Source organism: Oryzias latipes, chromosome 16 (assembly GCF_002234675.1).
Source record: "Oryzias latipes chromosome 16, ASM223467v1".
NCBI lineage: Eukaryota > Metazoa > Chordata > Actinopteri > Beloniformes > Adrianichthyidae > Oryzias > Oryzias latipes.
In genome coordinates, this window is record NC_019874.2 from 24,996,282 (window position 1) to 25,014,293 (window position 18,012).

Consider the following 18,012-nt stretch of genomic DNA (forward strand, 5'->3'; position numbering starts at 1 on the left):
GATATATGTATTACTCGATTAGCATTTAAAACTATAAATTAAAACACTTTTAATTTTTAATCAGCAAAAACAAATTGACAAAACATAAAAAACAGCTATTTAGGGTCTTTAAGACTGTTTTGTTATTGACTCTGTAGAAGCAAACTTGTGATTGGGCGTCTTTTTGCCTGCATCACATGTACTCAAAAAGGGAAAAAACACAGTAGAGAGCACACTAGGAAGAAAAGCTGACAAAGTTTGCCAGAAATATATTACTTACTTCTCAATCAACATTTTATTCTTACGGAAGATGATTAGGGCCATGGAGAAATAAAAACAAAAAAGGGCATAGAAGATTCTGACTTTAATCTGAGAATTCTGAGATTAAAGTCAGAATTCTGAAAAAAAAACAAGTTTCTCTGCCTTTTCTTTTTTTTCTCCTAATCCTCTTCCGTATCTTCTACATATCTGTGGTTACCAGATTGATTTTTTATATGTATCTTTATCCTTTACATCCCTACTGTTTAAAAAAAAAAACCTTACCATGAACTTTTAACAAAAAATAAAAAGGCATAAAAGTTGCAAAACTTTCATGACTTTAACTTTGATTCAAGTCATGATGTTTTAAGAACTTCATTTCCAAATCTGAATTTATGCATATGAACAGAAATCCTGTCCTAAAAGACAGACATTTGTTTATCGTTTACACTGCAAACACTGAATTTTTAGACATAAAAAGACTCTGGTTTTAAGAAAAAAAATTGTCTTATTTTCTATGTTGCAAGAAAAATAATCGTATCCGGACAGTTTTTCAATAGCAAAATAATCTTAGTTTAAGAAAACAGAATTTGTTTTCTTCTATTGGCAGATTTTATTTTGTTTAATTTCAAAAAATTGCCAAAGGGGTTAGAATTTTTGAATGATTTCTAAGGCGTCTGTTCTTGCAGGACAAACAAAGAGCAACAAGCAAAGTCGACCATCATCATTATTAAGTGAGTTTTATTTTTCACCATTTTCTTTAGAAAAGATGTCTCTAACCTGAGAACAGTGAGGCTGCTACACAGAGAAGCTTCTTCTTCTTCTTCTTCTCTGCTATTTCAAAAAGAAAAGCAAGAGAACAAGAATTAGCCATGAGTGACCCTTCATTTATGTACATTTTGACTTCCACAGCAATTTCATATGCAGTTCTTTACATTCTCTGCTCCCCTTTAACAGAGGTTTAAAAAAGTCTACTGCACCAGTATCTTTCACTTTGGCAAGGAGCCTCGATAGATAGACCACAGATCATTCCTATATGGTTGGAATCCAGAAGAACAACACTTTGAAAGCCGTCGGCTTAGAGAGTCTTAGATATAAAACCGCGGTTGTGCCGGGGTCTGGGGGGTTTCTTTTGCTTTGCTGGACCCTGAGCTGCTGATACAAGAAGAACAACCCCCCCACCCCCATGCTGCTCAGAGCATAAAAAAACATGTTGTGTTTTTCTCCTTCACAAACTCATCAACAATGTCAACATTGACTTTTACACCCAATTATAGTTTTCCTATAGCAGGAGGAGGAGAGAGAAAGAAAACATGAGATCATCCCCACGTGTCCCACTTCTCAACTACTGAGTCTTTTTCGTAGAGAAGCAGTTGTGCTCAGATAAAAAGTGCAACACCGCCTTTTCTGTGAGCTCCTCTTCCACCGCGAGTCTCTGAGCGCCGCTCTCCAGGGTGCCCCCCCACTGCCGCCGCCGCTGCGGCACACCGAGCTCCATTTGAAGAGATGTGATACCAAAATAGAGCAAACAGCTGGAAATGAAGCATGTTGGTATTATCATTACGCGTGCTGCAGAAATCACACATGAACAAATGATGGAAATAAACCCCGGCGTACCGAAATATGGCAGAAGTTGGCCTGACATTACTCTCTAGAAAGCAAAGTGCAGAGTTAGACGTCTTTAAACCACACTTCTGGTGTCCTCCTGTAATTAAAGAACATCTAGACTTCTCAGGTGACTGTTTTTTTTTTTTTTTTTTTGAGTTTTCAATCAAGGCAATGCCCATCGATTCAAGTATACCACTGTCTATGTTTTCAAATCATGCTTCAGGATTGCACACACACTTTATGGTAATTATGATGTCAAAGGGCATCATGGAGTTAATGAGTTATTGATTGTTGACTCCCAGAGATCATCTGCTTTAACATTCTGTAACATCTGTACTAAAAACATGAGAGTGGTATTTACACAAAGCGGCGTGCACAGCTCCTCCTCTGTCTTTGGGTGTAGGTAAGCTTTCTGTGTCACAATATTTCCATCTCTAGAATCATGATTTGCATACTTTGATGTTTCCTCGCTTAAAATTCCGCTGAATTCTCGGAGGTGCGAGAGATTTGATGTAACTGGTCTCCATCAAGGCTTCTGTGAGCGAGCAGGCTAATAAATTAAATGAGCTAAAAACAACATATTAATACAGAACTCAATAAACACAAACAGAATAAAAGCAATAAACTAGGGCAAAACGAAGAACCGGGGAGAAGACACGAACCCACAGGAAACAAACTTGGATGGCGAGCATCTCAGTCCAAAAGTGAGGCTACATAAATACAAACATGGGGAAGTTCAGCACAGGTTCTGTTTCTTATCTAGTGCTGGCGAAGCACTCTGATGGAGGTGAGTGGACATCTTTTCTTGGAGCACATTTCTACCGAGTTGCAACGGGTGGTTATCTGGATAGGTCTGGAACAGTCAAGTGCAGCCACAAATGGCTGGTGAGGAGTTCGCGACCTTGGAACCCAGGGAAGGAGGCAATCAGCAGAAAGAAAGTGAGTCTGCACGAGTCCTTTTTTTTTCTTCTTTTTTTTTTTCCAATCAGCTCGCCCGCTTTTCCACAGCGTCAGTTACATGTCAGAGTGGCGGTGATCCTCGCTCGTCCTTTCTCTGCCTCGTTTACTGCGGCGGAGTCTCTCCGACCATCTCGATGCCGTGTTGCTGGAGCTGCGCTCGGAGCAGAGCGTTTTCGTTCTTCAGTTCTTCAATCTTCATAACAGAACAAACAAACAAAAAGTCTCAGCATCAACCTTTTTTTCTTTTTTTTTTTACATCAACAGCAGTTTAAATCAAGAACAAACTTTCTGGTTTGAACGTTCCTCCTGACTTATGCGCTGTCCAAGATCTGGAGTAGGACAATAATTCATGCAGCTCTGCTGAACGACGGCCCTGCCCACAACCGGCTGGATTATCAAATCTTGATGTATGTCATCTCTTCTTTATTTCCCTTCGGTGAGTTGGGGCTTCACTGCCAGTCCAAAGAGCGACTGGAGGAGGGATGCTGGGCTTTGAGCATCGGGACGACAATATATTGTGAGTGCCTTTCAAGCCCAGGATTCAAGAGGGAGTTGCAGCGGCCTCACAGCTCCGGCATTTCAAAAGCATGTGAAAGTGCATTAGCATGCACTCAGTTCTTGCACAACCCCCCCCTGTGTGCACAACTCCCAAAGTCTCTCAAAGCACTAATTTCCAGTTACACTTTTCATTAGGAAAGCGTTAACTCTTTGATTCTCTTCTGTCAGGCTGTGATGATTACCTATGACTTAATGGATTCCCGGCCGCTTGTTCATGAGAAATGAAGATGCATATGGGCTGGGTGACTGTTGAGGAGCACTGCACAGCATACCAATGCTTTCAATGCAGCAACAATCTTCACAGCCACATATGCAGCCGGCTATGGCTGACACATTACACGCTGATTTATTTATCTGCAACACTCAAGCACCTCAAGGGAAGGTTTGGAATTATCATTCATAGACCTTATTTACACATTATGGGCATTATGGGAGTCACTGAAACTTCATTTGAAGCCACGTTGGGAGCCAAGAGCAAAGAGTGATATTAATACCTGCTGCCTGCACAACTCATTGTCCATTTGTATCCTCTCCACTTCCTTCAGACTCTCCTGGAGTCGCTGGTTGCTTTGCCTGAGCTCTCGGATGTAGTCGCAGGCTTTCGACAAGATGCCTCCTTTACTCTGAAAGGACACAGGTCTGATCACACGAAATCTCAAATGAAAGATGTAGGAAAAGGAATTAAAAGGCCGCTTACTGCTCCAGTCTTGGTGCTGTCCATATTGCAGTCTGGGATGATCTTTGAAAGAGTGACAATCCAGTTGTTGATCTTGTCTCTTCTTCGTCTTTCAACTGATAAAAAAGTATCAAGAATTTTTTTTTTACAGTATGACAAACAATAAATCTATATTTATGTTTTTTGACAAAGATTTGAGTTTTAATTATTTTAAGTGTTACTGCCTGACATGGGAAGCTCAACAGTGACCTCTAGTGGCCACTTCAAGTACAAGCTGTGTTATCTGGACTTCCAAAAACAGCCCATTTTGACAGAATTTTTTTGTTTTTTTAAAGACCCCCCCTTTAAACCATGCTGAATTGTGTTCACAATCTAAAGAAATCAAAAGCTACAATCAGCCCTAATTACCCACCTTCATTATGCTGTGCTCTTCTCCTTTCATCTCTTGGCGTTCGGGGTCCATCCATTTTCCTGAAGATAAATAGGACATAAAACACTTTTCATATGCCAACATATCTCCCATCTCTGAGAAAAGAAGGCAATTGGGCACAAGTCCAAAACAATCTACCAAACTGAAATAATCCTGTGCCTATTAAAAGAAACATTCTTCACTGTTATCTGTCATTTTGGCGGCTTTTGTAATTGGCTTTACAACAAGCCGCAGATATTGTGTAACGTTTCTCACGGAGGAACTTTTACAATCATATGAAATGAAAACATGCAGTCGGGACTTTGGCCTTAAGGATTTTAACTGGAATAATGGCACCAGGGTCGCCTCCTTCTGGCTCTCCTCTTTCCCGTGGGGGCTACTTTATTATGCCGTAAAATCGCAAAGCCATAAAAAAATGAAATAAAACAACCAGATATCGACTATTGCAATCTATCCTTAATAACAACACTGTCTGTCATCTGTGCGTCTCCCCACAGGGTTCTGCTAATTGAGTTATCCAGTGATGACAGCCACTCACCGTGACACCAACAGCCAACAGCACACTTTCTAGGGATATTTCATTCAATAAAAAAATGATAAAAATCTAAAAAAACTTAAATTTCTACTTCCTATTCATCTTTACTTGGTCCTGTTTCCATCTAAAACCCATTTTTACAATACAGCAAATGTATTTCTCCATCAACACAATTCAACTGCTCTCAGCTTCATTCAAAATGGTCACCTAAGCCAAATTACTCTCCCCTCTGTATCTCGGGATATCTAAATGGGATTTTCAGAGTAAAATGAGTGCCAACTCTACTCTTAAACACAGGGGGAACTGTCTAAAAAGCAGCCAGGGCGGGCCCAAAGGATTTTTCTTTCCTCACAGGTCATTGAAGTGTTCCTGCTGCTACTGAAACCCAGAGAACTAGCAGAGAACAGGCCTGCTGCTGAAGCACTTAATGCATGTGGTTTGGAATAACTGAGTTTGTATCGTCCATTATTGATCGGTGAAAGAAAGATGCCGTTTTTACCCCCTTTAGCCTCCCTTCTAGTGCCGCCATTATCCTAACAAACTGACAGCACCGCAACAGAACACACTCTGGGAACAGAAGCCTTGGCTTTAAACCTCTGCGGTTTTTACTGAGCAAAGGACTCGACATTAGCAGCTGATGGGAAAATATTACAGTCGTGACGTAGAAACTGTTTTTCTATCAAAAGGCATTTGCTTTTCTGGCATAATTGCTGTTCAAAAAGATCCAACAATAAGCTCAAAACTAGGCTAAAAGAATACAGAAGTTTTCTACGACAAAGGACACATTAAAGTGATACTGTACAAAGAGTGGAGCGAGCCACTCGCTTCCACGGAAGACAATGACCTAATTTCTAAGTCCTAAAGGAAAATATATTTGGCACAGGCATAACTAACAACAATGAATGAAGGTCGGCCATGAACAAACGCTACATCTGTGTCTCACACATCAAGAACTGGGAGAATATCCAGGGAATTATGGGTAAGGAGGGGTAGAGAGAATAGGGGGGCAGAGGTTGGTGAGCTGCTTCTCTTCTTATAATCTTATTTGATTGGTTCGTTTTCTCTTAAAAACAAAGACAAAAAAAAGGAGTGTGGGAGAAATGTGAAAACTGTCCTCACCAGTTTAAACCTTCCTGCTGCAGCAGCTCGTTTTCATCTCTGTGAATGGCAGATAGAGTGAGGAGTTTCCATTCACTTTGTTCACATGTGTGGGTTAACATTGCTGAACGCATCCCTGACCTTCACCATTAGCATCAACTGTTCATCCCATAGGGAAATAAAGAGAGCTCGGCATTTGCACGGATACTCTTTGAGGAAAAAGTGCTCAAATAAAAAAATCAACCCCTAAAGATCCACTCCAATAAAAAAAAATCATCCAATCAAAAAATCATTAATTAGGATTATTTCCTTTTTAGCCAAAATAAAATAAAAAAACTGTCATTTCCTAGGAAATAGTTCTGGAAGAGAGGAAGTAGTTTATTATAAATTCTCCTTTGACTTGTGGACTGTGGGGGCAGAGTAACTCCGCCCCTCTTCCCCTCCCCATAGCTGAGAGCTCAGAGCAGGGAGCTTGACTACGTTACAAATCAGCTTGTTTTCAAATTATTATTATTATTATTTTTGCTTCTAATTCACAATATTTGGATAAAGAAACTTAGAAACGCGATTTTAAGCTCAGTTTTCTTAATCTTTGTCCTCCACTGTCAGAAAAATGCCACAAGAACTTTAGAAAAACACCATTTTTATTGGAGTGGGTCTTTAAGTTACAGAAACTACAATAGAATCTGCCAGTAAAAAGGAAGTTGATATTTTTGTTATTGGTAGGGTCGCTCCTTAGGATTCTGTTGGTTTTTTTTCTCAGTTGCACCTAAAGGTTTTTTCCAACCAGAACTAGCAACAAAATCAAGGATATCGTATAAACACCTCATATTAAGAAAATTGACTAATTAATGTAGGTATAATCCTTTCTTTATTTTTTTTATTGAAATGCAAGAAAACATTTTTGCTAAAACTGAAATGTAGATTTACTTTAACCAAACAGAGAACTGAGTAACTCCTCACTAAAATAACCGTACAGGTTTACATGTTGCTCTCTATGTTCTTGCATCATTCTTAGCACTTAGGCTGCTCTTTTCTAAATATATATCCAACGTGTTGCTATGTTAAGCAACAACATAGGAAAAACTTCCTTTTTCACAAAATCTCTAGGACTGCATGTGAAAAGGGAAGAGCCTGACAAAGAGCTCTTTTAGCTGGATTTACTGATACTTGCTGCTGCTTTTAGATATGCATACAAGTGTGGGAGATAACGAAGGGTTTTACCCCCCAGACAAACTAGAAAAAAAACAGAAAACGTTAGAAGGCAGGCATAAACAGAGTAACATTGATAGATGACACAGTAAAGTGAAATCCTGAAAGGTCAAATGTCCGCGTGGGTTCAAACGAAGGACAGACTCGTGTTTCACTGAATTCCATGTGGTTGGAAGAGGATACAGTTTCCCCAGCAGCGAGAAAAGACGAGGGGTACTTACGCGGGGTATGGCTGCGTGCGTGGGGCGATGGTTCGTGGCGTTCCCGTCTGGAGGACATCAGGGGGCGTCATCATCACATAAAACTGACCTGTGGGCGTCATGGGTGTTGTGGGGTTAGCCATGTGGAATAAAACAGTTGTAATGTTTCGGGTTCTTCAAATCTGGAACGAAGCAACATTTTGAAGCTTTGAGAGGCTCGACTGTTGGGCCTGAAAGCCTGAGCTGCTTCTACTCAAATTGCAACAGAGGTGCGTCAACTGATGTGGCCTTCAGAGAGGTGTGCGTGTCTGTCATATGATACAAACGGACACAATGCTGAGTTAGTGAAACAGTGAAGGGGGCGTGGATGTGACGCATTGGTCTGACAAAGCACATCATCAGTCGGTTATGGATGAAATAATCCAAATAAGCAGATGTTTGTGTACATTTTCCTTCTGTGCATACGTGGAGACCACATGTTTTGTGTGAACACGTTTCTACGTGTCCAAAACAAGCCTCTTCATTGATCTTAGATGGATGCAATAAACAACATACACGGTGTAGCATCATTAAGGTTGTGTCTCGACTTTTGGCTGTGCTTCTGGCGACCGTGAGCTCAATCTAAAAACGAAAGTCGATATTTCATCAAATCTGAGCTTTTTCAGACTGAGAGCCTGAGCCGACATGAAAAGTCAAAGACAGAAACTCGGAATCATCAAAAATGAATCTCAGTACTACACCTTGACTAACCCTCACACACATTAAGTGTCGGCCTTCAATAAGAGTCAAAAGTTAAAAAACAGTCAGTTAAGTTAAGCCGCCGTCTTCAGACTAGTGGAATAAAAAGATAATTGTGAAATAAACTAAAGGTGGCTCCTAGCCAAATAAATAAAAGAATAAGCAAAATCTCCAGTTTTCTGTGAGTACTGTGGGCGACAGTGGCTCAGGTGGTTGAGCGGGTCGTCCAATGATCGAAGGGTTGGCGGTTCGATCCCCGCTCCCACCAGCCAAAATGTCGTTGTGTCCTTGGGCAAGACACTTCACCCTCCTTGCCTCCAGTGTAGCTCCACTGGTGTGTGAATGTGCATGAATGATCCCGGTGATGGTCAGAGGGGCCGTAGGCGCGAAATGGCAGCCACGCCTCTGTCAGTCTGCCCCAGGGCAGCTGTGGCTACAACCGTAGCTTACCGTCACCAAGTATGAATGAGGAGTGAATGAATAATGGACATAATGTAAGCGCTTTGGGTGTCTTGAAAAGCGCAGATAAATCCAATCCATTATTATTATTATAGTACAGGCTGTCAGGGGATCCCTCTTGCTCCATACTTCACATTCCCTTACCTTATTTCTTTCAATATATTTTGCATGTTATTTCTGATTGAAGCCTTTTTTTTTAATCTTTTGCAAAATTTTAATTCGCAAGCGATTAAACAATCACACAATGTTCACATGTCTAAAATGGCAATGTTTCCATTTTCTTTAAATAATAAAAAGCAACCAAGAAATAAGCTTTTATTTTTAGCTTTACCTGTAAAGAAAGTGCAAACTTTTAGCCAATTATTTTTGGAATGTTCTTTGCTTCAAGTTTTATTTGATAATAGGACGAATATCAACTTCCAGTTTGTTTTTAAAAGACTGAAACAAATAGTTGTGAAATTCGTAAAGAGCTTAAGATTTCATCTTAAAGCTAACAAATGGGAGATGAAAATAAAGAAAAGTAAAACTAAAAGTGTCGTTCTACAAAATATCTACAATTTCACATTAGAATTTTATTTCAAAAATCATAAAACATCTTATAGTAGTTTATGGTCTGACTTTTAAACTTTTTTGGGAGAAAGTTAAAGTCCCATTTGTCGGTACACACCTGTGTGTGTGTGATAAATTTGATTCATCCGCAGGCGAAGCGGTGAGCTGCAGACACAGCTGCGTTCAGGAACCATTGGGTGGTTTAATCCCCCAATCCTACCCCTTAATGCTGAGTGTCAAGCAGGGAAACATCTGAACTCAACCTTCAAGTCTCAGGGTAGACACTCCACCACAATGCCACAGAGTTGGTCAGAGAAGTGCTTGGGCTCAGTAAGTGTGTGCTTTCACGTCTGCCTCGTGTGGTGTGACTGCTTTGGGGAAGTAGATACTTGCTGCCAGGTTAACCACACAACAGCAACCACCAAAGCCAAGGACAAAAAACCAACATCAAATGATTTCCTCATCGGCCTCAACAGGAAAACCTCCACTGAAACACGTGGCTTGTGAGGGAAGCCAAACAACAACATATGACCGAAGGACTGAAGAACAGAAGAGCATGTGACTCAGAAAACAATATTTCACCCATTTCAACAACATCCGGAAACTCAGCATCTTTTTCTGACCAAATCAAATCACATATCAAGAGGAATTTTCATTTTTGTGTGGTAAATATTGTGTTCATTCCAACAAAACCAATGACACGACTCACATCTGTTATATTTGTTTTATCTGAAAAAGTAAAGATCCCAACAACGAAAAGATTCCCGTTTCTATGACAATAAACTCCGGACCCACAGCAAGAATGTTAGCTGTTTTTAATACAGCTTAGGGCTGTACGATATGAGGAAAACTTTGCAATTTGTAATGTTAGTGATCAATATTGCGATGACGATATAACTTGCGATACATAAACAAAAAGCAAAACAACCAAAAAGTCAATTTCATTTCACTGCAACAGTGTCATTTAAATGAGTGTCAACGTAACTTAAATGACCCTAGTCTACATATGAGTCAAACATCTCCATCCGACTGGTCAAATGCATAAAGGGATTATTCGATTTGTCAAATACTTCAAGCTGCCATAAGATTGTTTGAGCACATTTAAGGGAACCATTTAGCGCAATTTGCGTCATCTTTTGCGATTTAGTGTGCAGGCCTAGTACAGATGTATAATCAAGAGGTGCACTAACACCCTCCAGTTGGTCACAAATAAGGACCAAAGACTCACCCCCTGCTTGCGTGAGCGTGGGGTCTGCGGTGGCCTGCACGGACACGGTGCTGTCGCTCACCGCAGTCGCAGGGAAGTAAGCAAAGCGGGTCTCCCCTCCCACCGCCTCTCCTGCTGGGCTTCCTCCATTGCTGAAAGGGTTTTGGATCACAGCCTGATTCAAAACAGAAAGAACGAGGGGAGAGGCTTGAGCATGCTGCAATGGAGCAATCGCAGCAGGAACACCAACACTTCATTCTCTGTCAGACTCAATACTGCTTTCCTCGCTCGACCCCCAAGCAAGACAAGGCACAATTTCCCAGCAGGGATAAAGAGAAGGGAAAAAGGTAGCAGAGATCTTGTTAGAGGGAGAAACAAGAACACAATCAGTCTACAGCAAATTAAAACAATTTCAGGAAACTCTGTCACTAAAGGTGCTTCAAACCTGGAGTGAAATATGTTTTGGCTAAACAAAAATCCCAAACAGCATCTGAATCTTCCCATTGTTTTAATCAGACTTCATCAGGCTGGTATTGTAGACAGATGCACACTTCAGTCATTTAGCAGAACAGAGTCCCAGCCACTTTCAGAAAAAAAAAGCAAACACGCGCAACAGTATGCAGTTTCCCACTGACCATTAAAAACATGAACGTAGCACAGCTTAGTCCTATTTTTATTGTTAAAATCGTTAATTCTGAATTTACTCTTTGTGAGCTCATATCAGATCAATGCACAACCATGCACAGGTGGAATGCTCATACAGTTCTACTACACCCCCCTGTTGAAAATCTTTTTTCTGTGTTTTTAACATGTTTTTGTGGTATTTTTCTGGTAATGTAGGACGTATATAATTAAGAAATTAATCTCAAAATTGGATTTCTACGTATTTTTTTATTAAAATTGTTGTGAATCAGAAGCAGACAAAAAGATGAAGTTTGAAAAAGAGCTTTTTGGGATGTAAAAAAAGGGGCCAGGAGGGCTACAAGCTCCCTGCTCCGCTTAAACAGAGAGCTTTCAGCAATCGGTAGGTGAAAGGGGGCCAGGTTGCTCCCCACCAATGGTCCCGCCCATAACTCTAATGAGCTACTGTCGCTTTGCAGAAACGGTCCTAGAAAAGATTTTGTGAGATCGGCTAAAAACAGCATAATCATAATTGAAGGACCACTGGGAATGCTTTTACAATAGACCAAAAGATGATCGGAGTGGGACTTTAAAGACATTTTTCACCAGTTTTTCCAACTTTTCCTTCATAAAAACAAACTAGCAAAGAAAGCAGAAACTTTTGCTGCATCTGTAAATATTTTCTGCAGAAAAAAGTCAGTTGTCTCCTTTCATTAGAGCACAGTGACGGAGATATTGTGTCAGTGTATCACCACAAAGACTATAAAGTGATGGGTGCTCCAAACTAATCTCACAGAATAAATTAGTATTCAGTTATTGTCATTTCCAAGCAGCAGAGAGAATAACAAGAGAGAAATCAATTAAAAAGCAAAATGGTCATAAAATGTAATTGAAATATAGAGGAACCACTATTCTCACAGGTGTGATCTGACTGGAAGGGGATTACACGGGTAACTAAAGAGCGGAACCAAATTCCTTTTGGTAATGAAGATTTGATGTTTGGACTTCTCCAATCAAACTTCTAATTTCTCTACAGCTTTAATAAACACTTACAGCTCTAAAATAATATTCCAAATTGGACATTAAACACTATGACGCCTGGTATGTGTCTGTAGTTTGCTTAAAAACTATTTATGTAACAATTTGAGGAAAATCATGCCAGACAAAAGTGTAAAAAAGAACAAAACTAGTTCATCTGTTTAGGAGAACTGTGAAAAATACAATCTAAAATGTCATCTTGTCTACATAAAAACATTGCAATTATTTTATGCACACGTCCCACATCATCAACTGAGTTTTTTAAATCTTTACCTGAGCCACAGCCTGAGGAGCCCCGGTGAAAGACGCTGTGGAGACAACGCTCACTGCTCCTCCAGCATCATCTCGCCCATCCAGGTGCTGGTCAGTCACTTGGACAACACGATACGTAACCTGCAGAGCACAAAGAAGTCCTCATAAGAAAAACTGACATTAAAACACTTAGAGAAAACGACCACATGCTTTGCATTTAAAGGATGTCCTCTGCACAGATTAAGATTTACCTGACTTGTAGATTTGTTAATCATATTTGCAGCTTTCGTTCCACCAAGTATCCAAATGATCCTAACCACAGCGGTGCACTGCTTTTACCATCTTTGCCAATATGCTTACGCTTCAGAATGTGCCTGATTTAATTTTGAAACCCAGTTGAGAAAATGAGCTTGTTTGTTCCGATAATCTGCATTTGTATCCTTGTATCATGTGACTCGCCTCCTGACTGACATGTGACAGCGGTTGCATGCCAATCCCAGACCAGACTGGAATCACATGATTGTTCACGCTAGAGCTGTTTACACCAAATGAGCCACATGGATCACTGAGTTAATTACCACCAGAGGAAAAGGCCCAGAGATGTAAGACGAAATCAGAATGCTGAAGGACATGAATCCATTGATGACAGAGACAGGCCAGCTGTGGGACTATCAAGCCTAAATCAAACCCATACTTTCAGACACTTTGGAGATTACAGCTCTGTAAACTTTAGAGAACAGGGATAGATCAAGTAAAATAAATCAAAAAGAGAACTCAACCTTTACAGACAGTTTTACTTAGAAGGAAACTGTGATCTAAAAAGCAGCTTTTCCACAGTCTGTAAAACAGAGATCTAATCACACTCAGAACTGACTACTTTGTTTAAAAGTATGTTTGCACATTATACTATGAAGATAATCAACAACATTTATCCATATTTTAACAGGATCATTATGAAATGCAGGTATGATTTCTGCACACAATCCTTAGGTAACATTTTAAGGTATTCTTCCATCGTCTTTTGATCTATTTTAAAGGGTCTATGAGGGCCTTTTGAGCTCTTAAGTGTATTAAAGTGTTCATTCCTCACGAAAAGAAACCCCAAAGTGTGACATGTCTAGGTTGACATCGTGAAATGGGCGGCACCCACAAGGAGCGAAAAGGCGGAGCCTCAGAGATCGGGTCGTCTTACTTCAGGGTTGGAAAAGAGCTCAGAAAAATGACAAATATTTAATTAAAAATGTGTTCTTTTGTGTTCTGATATTGCTTACTATAAGAGGCTTAAGAATAGCATGATATAGGCCCTTTAAAAGCATTCCCAGGTTATTTTTTTTATTACGACTATGTCGTTTTTAAGCAAAATTTAAAAACTTGCGGTGTTTTCTAGGACATAGTTTCTGCAGAGCAGCAGTAGTTCATTAGAAGCTTGGCTCTGAGTTGTGGGCGGGGCCGTTGGCGCGGCATAAGCTCACCCCTACTTTCTGTCATCCGTCTGTTTACATGCTCTGCTGATAGTTACAGCCCCTCACAACCTCAACATAACACACCGGTATTGCTCACATCACATGTTGATAAGTCAGTAGACAACAAAACAGAAAGAGAAACTAAAAATGTACATTTGTATATAGATTTTTACAGCCAAAGTACTCTGGATGGATGCAAAGTGCATTTCGTTGCTGTGTACTTGAGACATGTGCAATGACAATATACTTGAATTATATTCTATTCTAAATAGTTTGCCAGAAATGAAATTTTTACTTCCTGAAAGATTTTAAACGGTTTTACCAACATAACCTTGTTTATATATGTGGTTTTCAACTGATGCTGCTGTTACTCCCAGTGCCAGATACATTTTTCGATACATATCTGTCTCCTTTACATCCCTATCCAGTACAGAAAATACTGCAAGATATTAAATGAGGGCTAAAAAACAATACTGTATGTTGCTCTACTATTTCCAAAACATGTGAAAATACATTTTGAATCATTCATTTCCACTCATTAATGACCCATTTCAATGTAAATTGTATTTTTGGTGTTTTTAACATAGTCTTGGAGCATTTTTCTCATTATGGACGACATATTTAAAGAACATTAAGGTTAAAAATGCATTTCTGAGAATGTCTTTATTCAAATTGTGGTTAATCAGGAGCAGACTGTGAGGGTTCAGTGGTTTAGTTCATGTTGATAATCATCCACAGCTGTTTTCATTGTTGTTATTTGTCCTCTGGCTATATAATTGTCTTGTTTTCAGGTCATCTGCTTTATCACCTTTTTTTGTGGTTTTCCATTGTTGTTGTTTTTGTCATGTTTCAGTTTATTTACTGAATGTTTTAGTTTCTGCCACCAAGCCTGGTTTCCTGCCTTTTGGTAATCCTTGTTACAGACAAATAAATGCCATTTGAATTGACGTAGGAATAAAAAAATTGCTCTGCTGAGTCTGCTCCATTCTGATGCATCCACATGTAGACAGATAGATCCATGTATAACTTTGTTTTCTTGTTTTTACAGTTGGATAGCTGTGCAGTTGCTCTCCATTTTGGTTGCACTGCTAGTGTTAGTGTGGGGTTGTGAGGGGCTCTAAGCTAGCAGGAGAGAGTGTAAACCCTTTTCTTTGATCTTGGTGATAATGATAAGCAGATATAATGAGCAGATATGCTCATTTTTATAAAAATAAAAAGGACGGGGAAAAAAATGCACAGAGTGCATAAATTCATTAAAGAATTTTCCGTCATTGTCATTGCATCACTGGATGGTAGGGGTGCTATAAAAACTCGTCATCCTCCCCCTCCCTCTCACTCATGGTGCAGAGACGTAAGCATAGTAGGACAAAATAACTCGGTAAAACACAGTAAAAAAGCTAAACAACTTAACACATTTGGTCAAAAACCCACACTTAAACCCAAATCCGTCCAGACAGGCAAAGGGAATGGTATCCCACAATCGTTGCAGTGCCGATCTAACAGCGGCTCCAAACTTAAGGCCCGTACACACCGGGACGAATTTCGCACGCGATATTCGCCGACGTTTAACGCCTCCTGACTAAACAAGGGGCACCAATGTGAGTGTGCACACCGACGCGAAAAAACGCCACGCATCAAAGCGTCACTTTTTAAAAACGCCTCGGGTTCGTTTTTTGGTTTGACTCGCAGCGTCGAAAACTATACGACCAATGAGAATGGCGCTTTTGCACACGTGTCTGGAGCTTCTGAAGTTACAGTAAAACACAACTTGGGGGCGCTCAAACACAAAACTGCCTTTCTGAACACACATACCAGCGAAAAAGATAGACGCCAAGTAGCGTCTACCCTGTCGCGAAGAAATAATGATGGACATTCTAAAATATCCCCGAACCAAGCACCAGTTGGAGCAACTGGTGCTTGAAATATTCATGTTTTCTTTGTATTATTCTGACAAGCGCGTAAATACTTGCTCTCTTCGTCTGAGTGAAAAGCGACTTTAAGAAGCGTAAAGTTGCGCAGCGCCACCTTGTGTACAGGAGTATTCCTGTTTTACATCAAGCGCCATCTAATGTCAGGGAATGAAATTGCATGTTCGCTCGGCTCATCGTCAGCAAAAATCGCCGGGGTGTGAACACAAAAAACGTGGCGAAAAACGCTGGCGAATAACGCATGGCGAATATTCGTCCCGGTGTGTAGGGGACTTTACACCTACTTAACTGAATTAATTTGAATGAAAGTAAAATAAATGTCTGATAACTACATGTTATTTTTAAGCTGACTTAACAAAAAGATTTGTCTTAACTGAAGCAAATAATTAAGTTAGATCAAAGTAAAAGGTTTATTTTTCCAACATCCATACGTGGTCTTATCACCCTCTCATGGTGGAAAAAGTATTATCTGAGCTTCTTCATCCACTAAATCATCTTCAAATGGACACGCCATGCTGCTTCACCTCTCTGAAAACAAACTAACCTTCAACCAAACCTGCTCCAGACCAGGTTATGTACAGAGCATGAGTTGCTATGGTACCTTGACATATCCTGAAACATACCTCCATTTTTGGAACTGAAAGCTGAGGTTATAAACTTTCTTAGCCTCAAACCTACCGTGGGAGCTAACATAACCTGCTTTCTGGAAAACCCCCTTGGAAAACAACAGTTTTTTTTATTTGTTTGCCAAAAAATGGTATAAATATAATTAAAAGACCACTGGGAACAGTTTTGCAATAAATCAAAAGATGATTTGGAGTAGGACTTTAAGGTGGCAGGACTGAGTTAGACTCCTAACATACCTGAATCACAATTTTTTTGTTTGTTTTGGTTTTGTTTTATACATATAAAAAAATGGTTCAGAAATGGTAGTTACAACAACAGCAACAACAATCGGTGGTGTCATCCAGTGACACGCAGACTTCTTACCTGGCCACTCTCAGTGCGAAACTGATACTGGATGTTATGGTCACCAAATGCTGCCGCCTGCTGAACACTGGCTATAGCCACAGCCGCCTGCTCTTCCCCTGTTCCGTCTCACGTAGAAAATAAAAGTAAAAAAAAGATAAAGTAGTTAATTTTAGAGATAAAAGAAAGTGTCAAAAAACTACGGGAAAATATAAAATATTGGATGTTACAGTGCGACACGTGTGTCAGCTTTACTTTATGCTCTGTGTAAATAGCAGCGCTTGTCGACTAGATCGTCTGAGCTCTTTACTTTTCAACGTCAAACCTAATGTAAAATATTCTTACCTTCACTAGTTTGCACAACTTCTTCTTCTTGCTTTTCTTGGCTGTAAATTAAATGCACAAGACAAGTAAATTATTTTCATAAATCGATGCAACGGGCTAAATTAATATGTTACATTATTATTATATTATTATTATCATCATCAGACTAATATTACTTCCATTTCGTGTGCATTAATAAACATGTCAATCTTAACGATAAGTTTATTGAACTAAAACATCGTGAACCCGGTGGGTCGGGTTATCTTTAAATGCACTTAATACAATTGTATGTGTTTTAATAGCTAGCTACGGCTATCTTGGCTGCTTTAATTACTGTTATTACCTAGTTATGATCGTGTTTTTCACGTTAGCAGATTAGCTGTTACTCATTTAACTAGTCATCTAGGCTGCTTGAAAACGTCAGTCAACTTTCTTTCTCTTTGAAGGGAAGTCCACACAATAAACTTATTTTTTTACAACTCTTGTTTTAGTTCAGGCCTTAGTTAGCAACGTAAACTAGCTTGGTGAAGTAGCATCCTAAAGCTAGCTTGTCTCAGTTAGCCATTTTGGCCGAGTCTCGGTTACCTTGCGGTGTCCAGACTCTGTTCAAGCATATCCATCAGGGTGAGAATAAAAAGTGATATTCGGTGACACAGGCGGAGATGGAAGTGCTGATCACGGGAACAAACACTCGGGTCATGTGAGAGAGACAGCCCAGGACACGTGAGGTATGTCTCGGTGTCGAAGTTAAAATGGAGGCCGCCGCTGCCGCTGGCTGTTCAGAGGTGACTCACTGTTCACTGGTGACAGCAGGCAGCGCGTGCAGAGCTGCGGTTGATCTGTGCGGTGCCTCAACGCATCGACACGGCGATGGCGCAGCAGCGGAAAAGTCGACCACTAAACATATTTACACAAAAACGTGAATAAAGAACGACTTCAGGTTAAAGATA

General features: G+C 40.0%; 1 protein-coding gene across 3 annotated transcripts; it reads right to left on the minus strand.

Moving 5' to 3' along the window:
- Positions 1–960: 960 nt before the first annotated feature.
- On the minus strand, positions 961–17,946 carry usf2 (upstream transcription factor 2, c-fos interacting). Of its 3 annotated transcripts, XM_004078316.4 has the most exons (11): positions 17,648–17,946; positions 17,084–17,124; positions 16,760–16,866; positions 12,400–12,519; positions 10,489–10,642; positions 7,536–7,623; positions 6,124–6,162; positions 4,452–4,510; positions 4,061–4,155; positions 3,858–3,986; positions 961–2,998 (listed from the first exon to the last, which is right to left on the minus strand). In XM_004078316.4, exons 1-11 carry the CDS (start codon positions 17,680–17,682, stop codon positions 2,909–2,911), a joined length of 957 nt encoding a protein of 318 aa, XP_004078364.1. In that variant the 5' UTR covers positions 17,683–17,946; the 3' UTR covers positions 961–2,908. The 3 variants fall into 3 exon arrangements, with proteins under 3 accessions (XP_004078364.1, XP_004078363.1, XP_011483983.1); XM_004078315.4 differs by lacking the exon at positions 6,124–6,162 and having other exon boundaries at positions 17,648–17,942; XM_011485681.3 differs by lacking the exons at positions 16,760–16,866; positions 17,084–17,124; positions 17,648–17,946 and adding an exon at positions 12,630–12,779.
- Between the last annotated feature and the right edge of the window lie 66 nt (positions 17,947–18,012).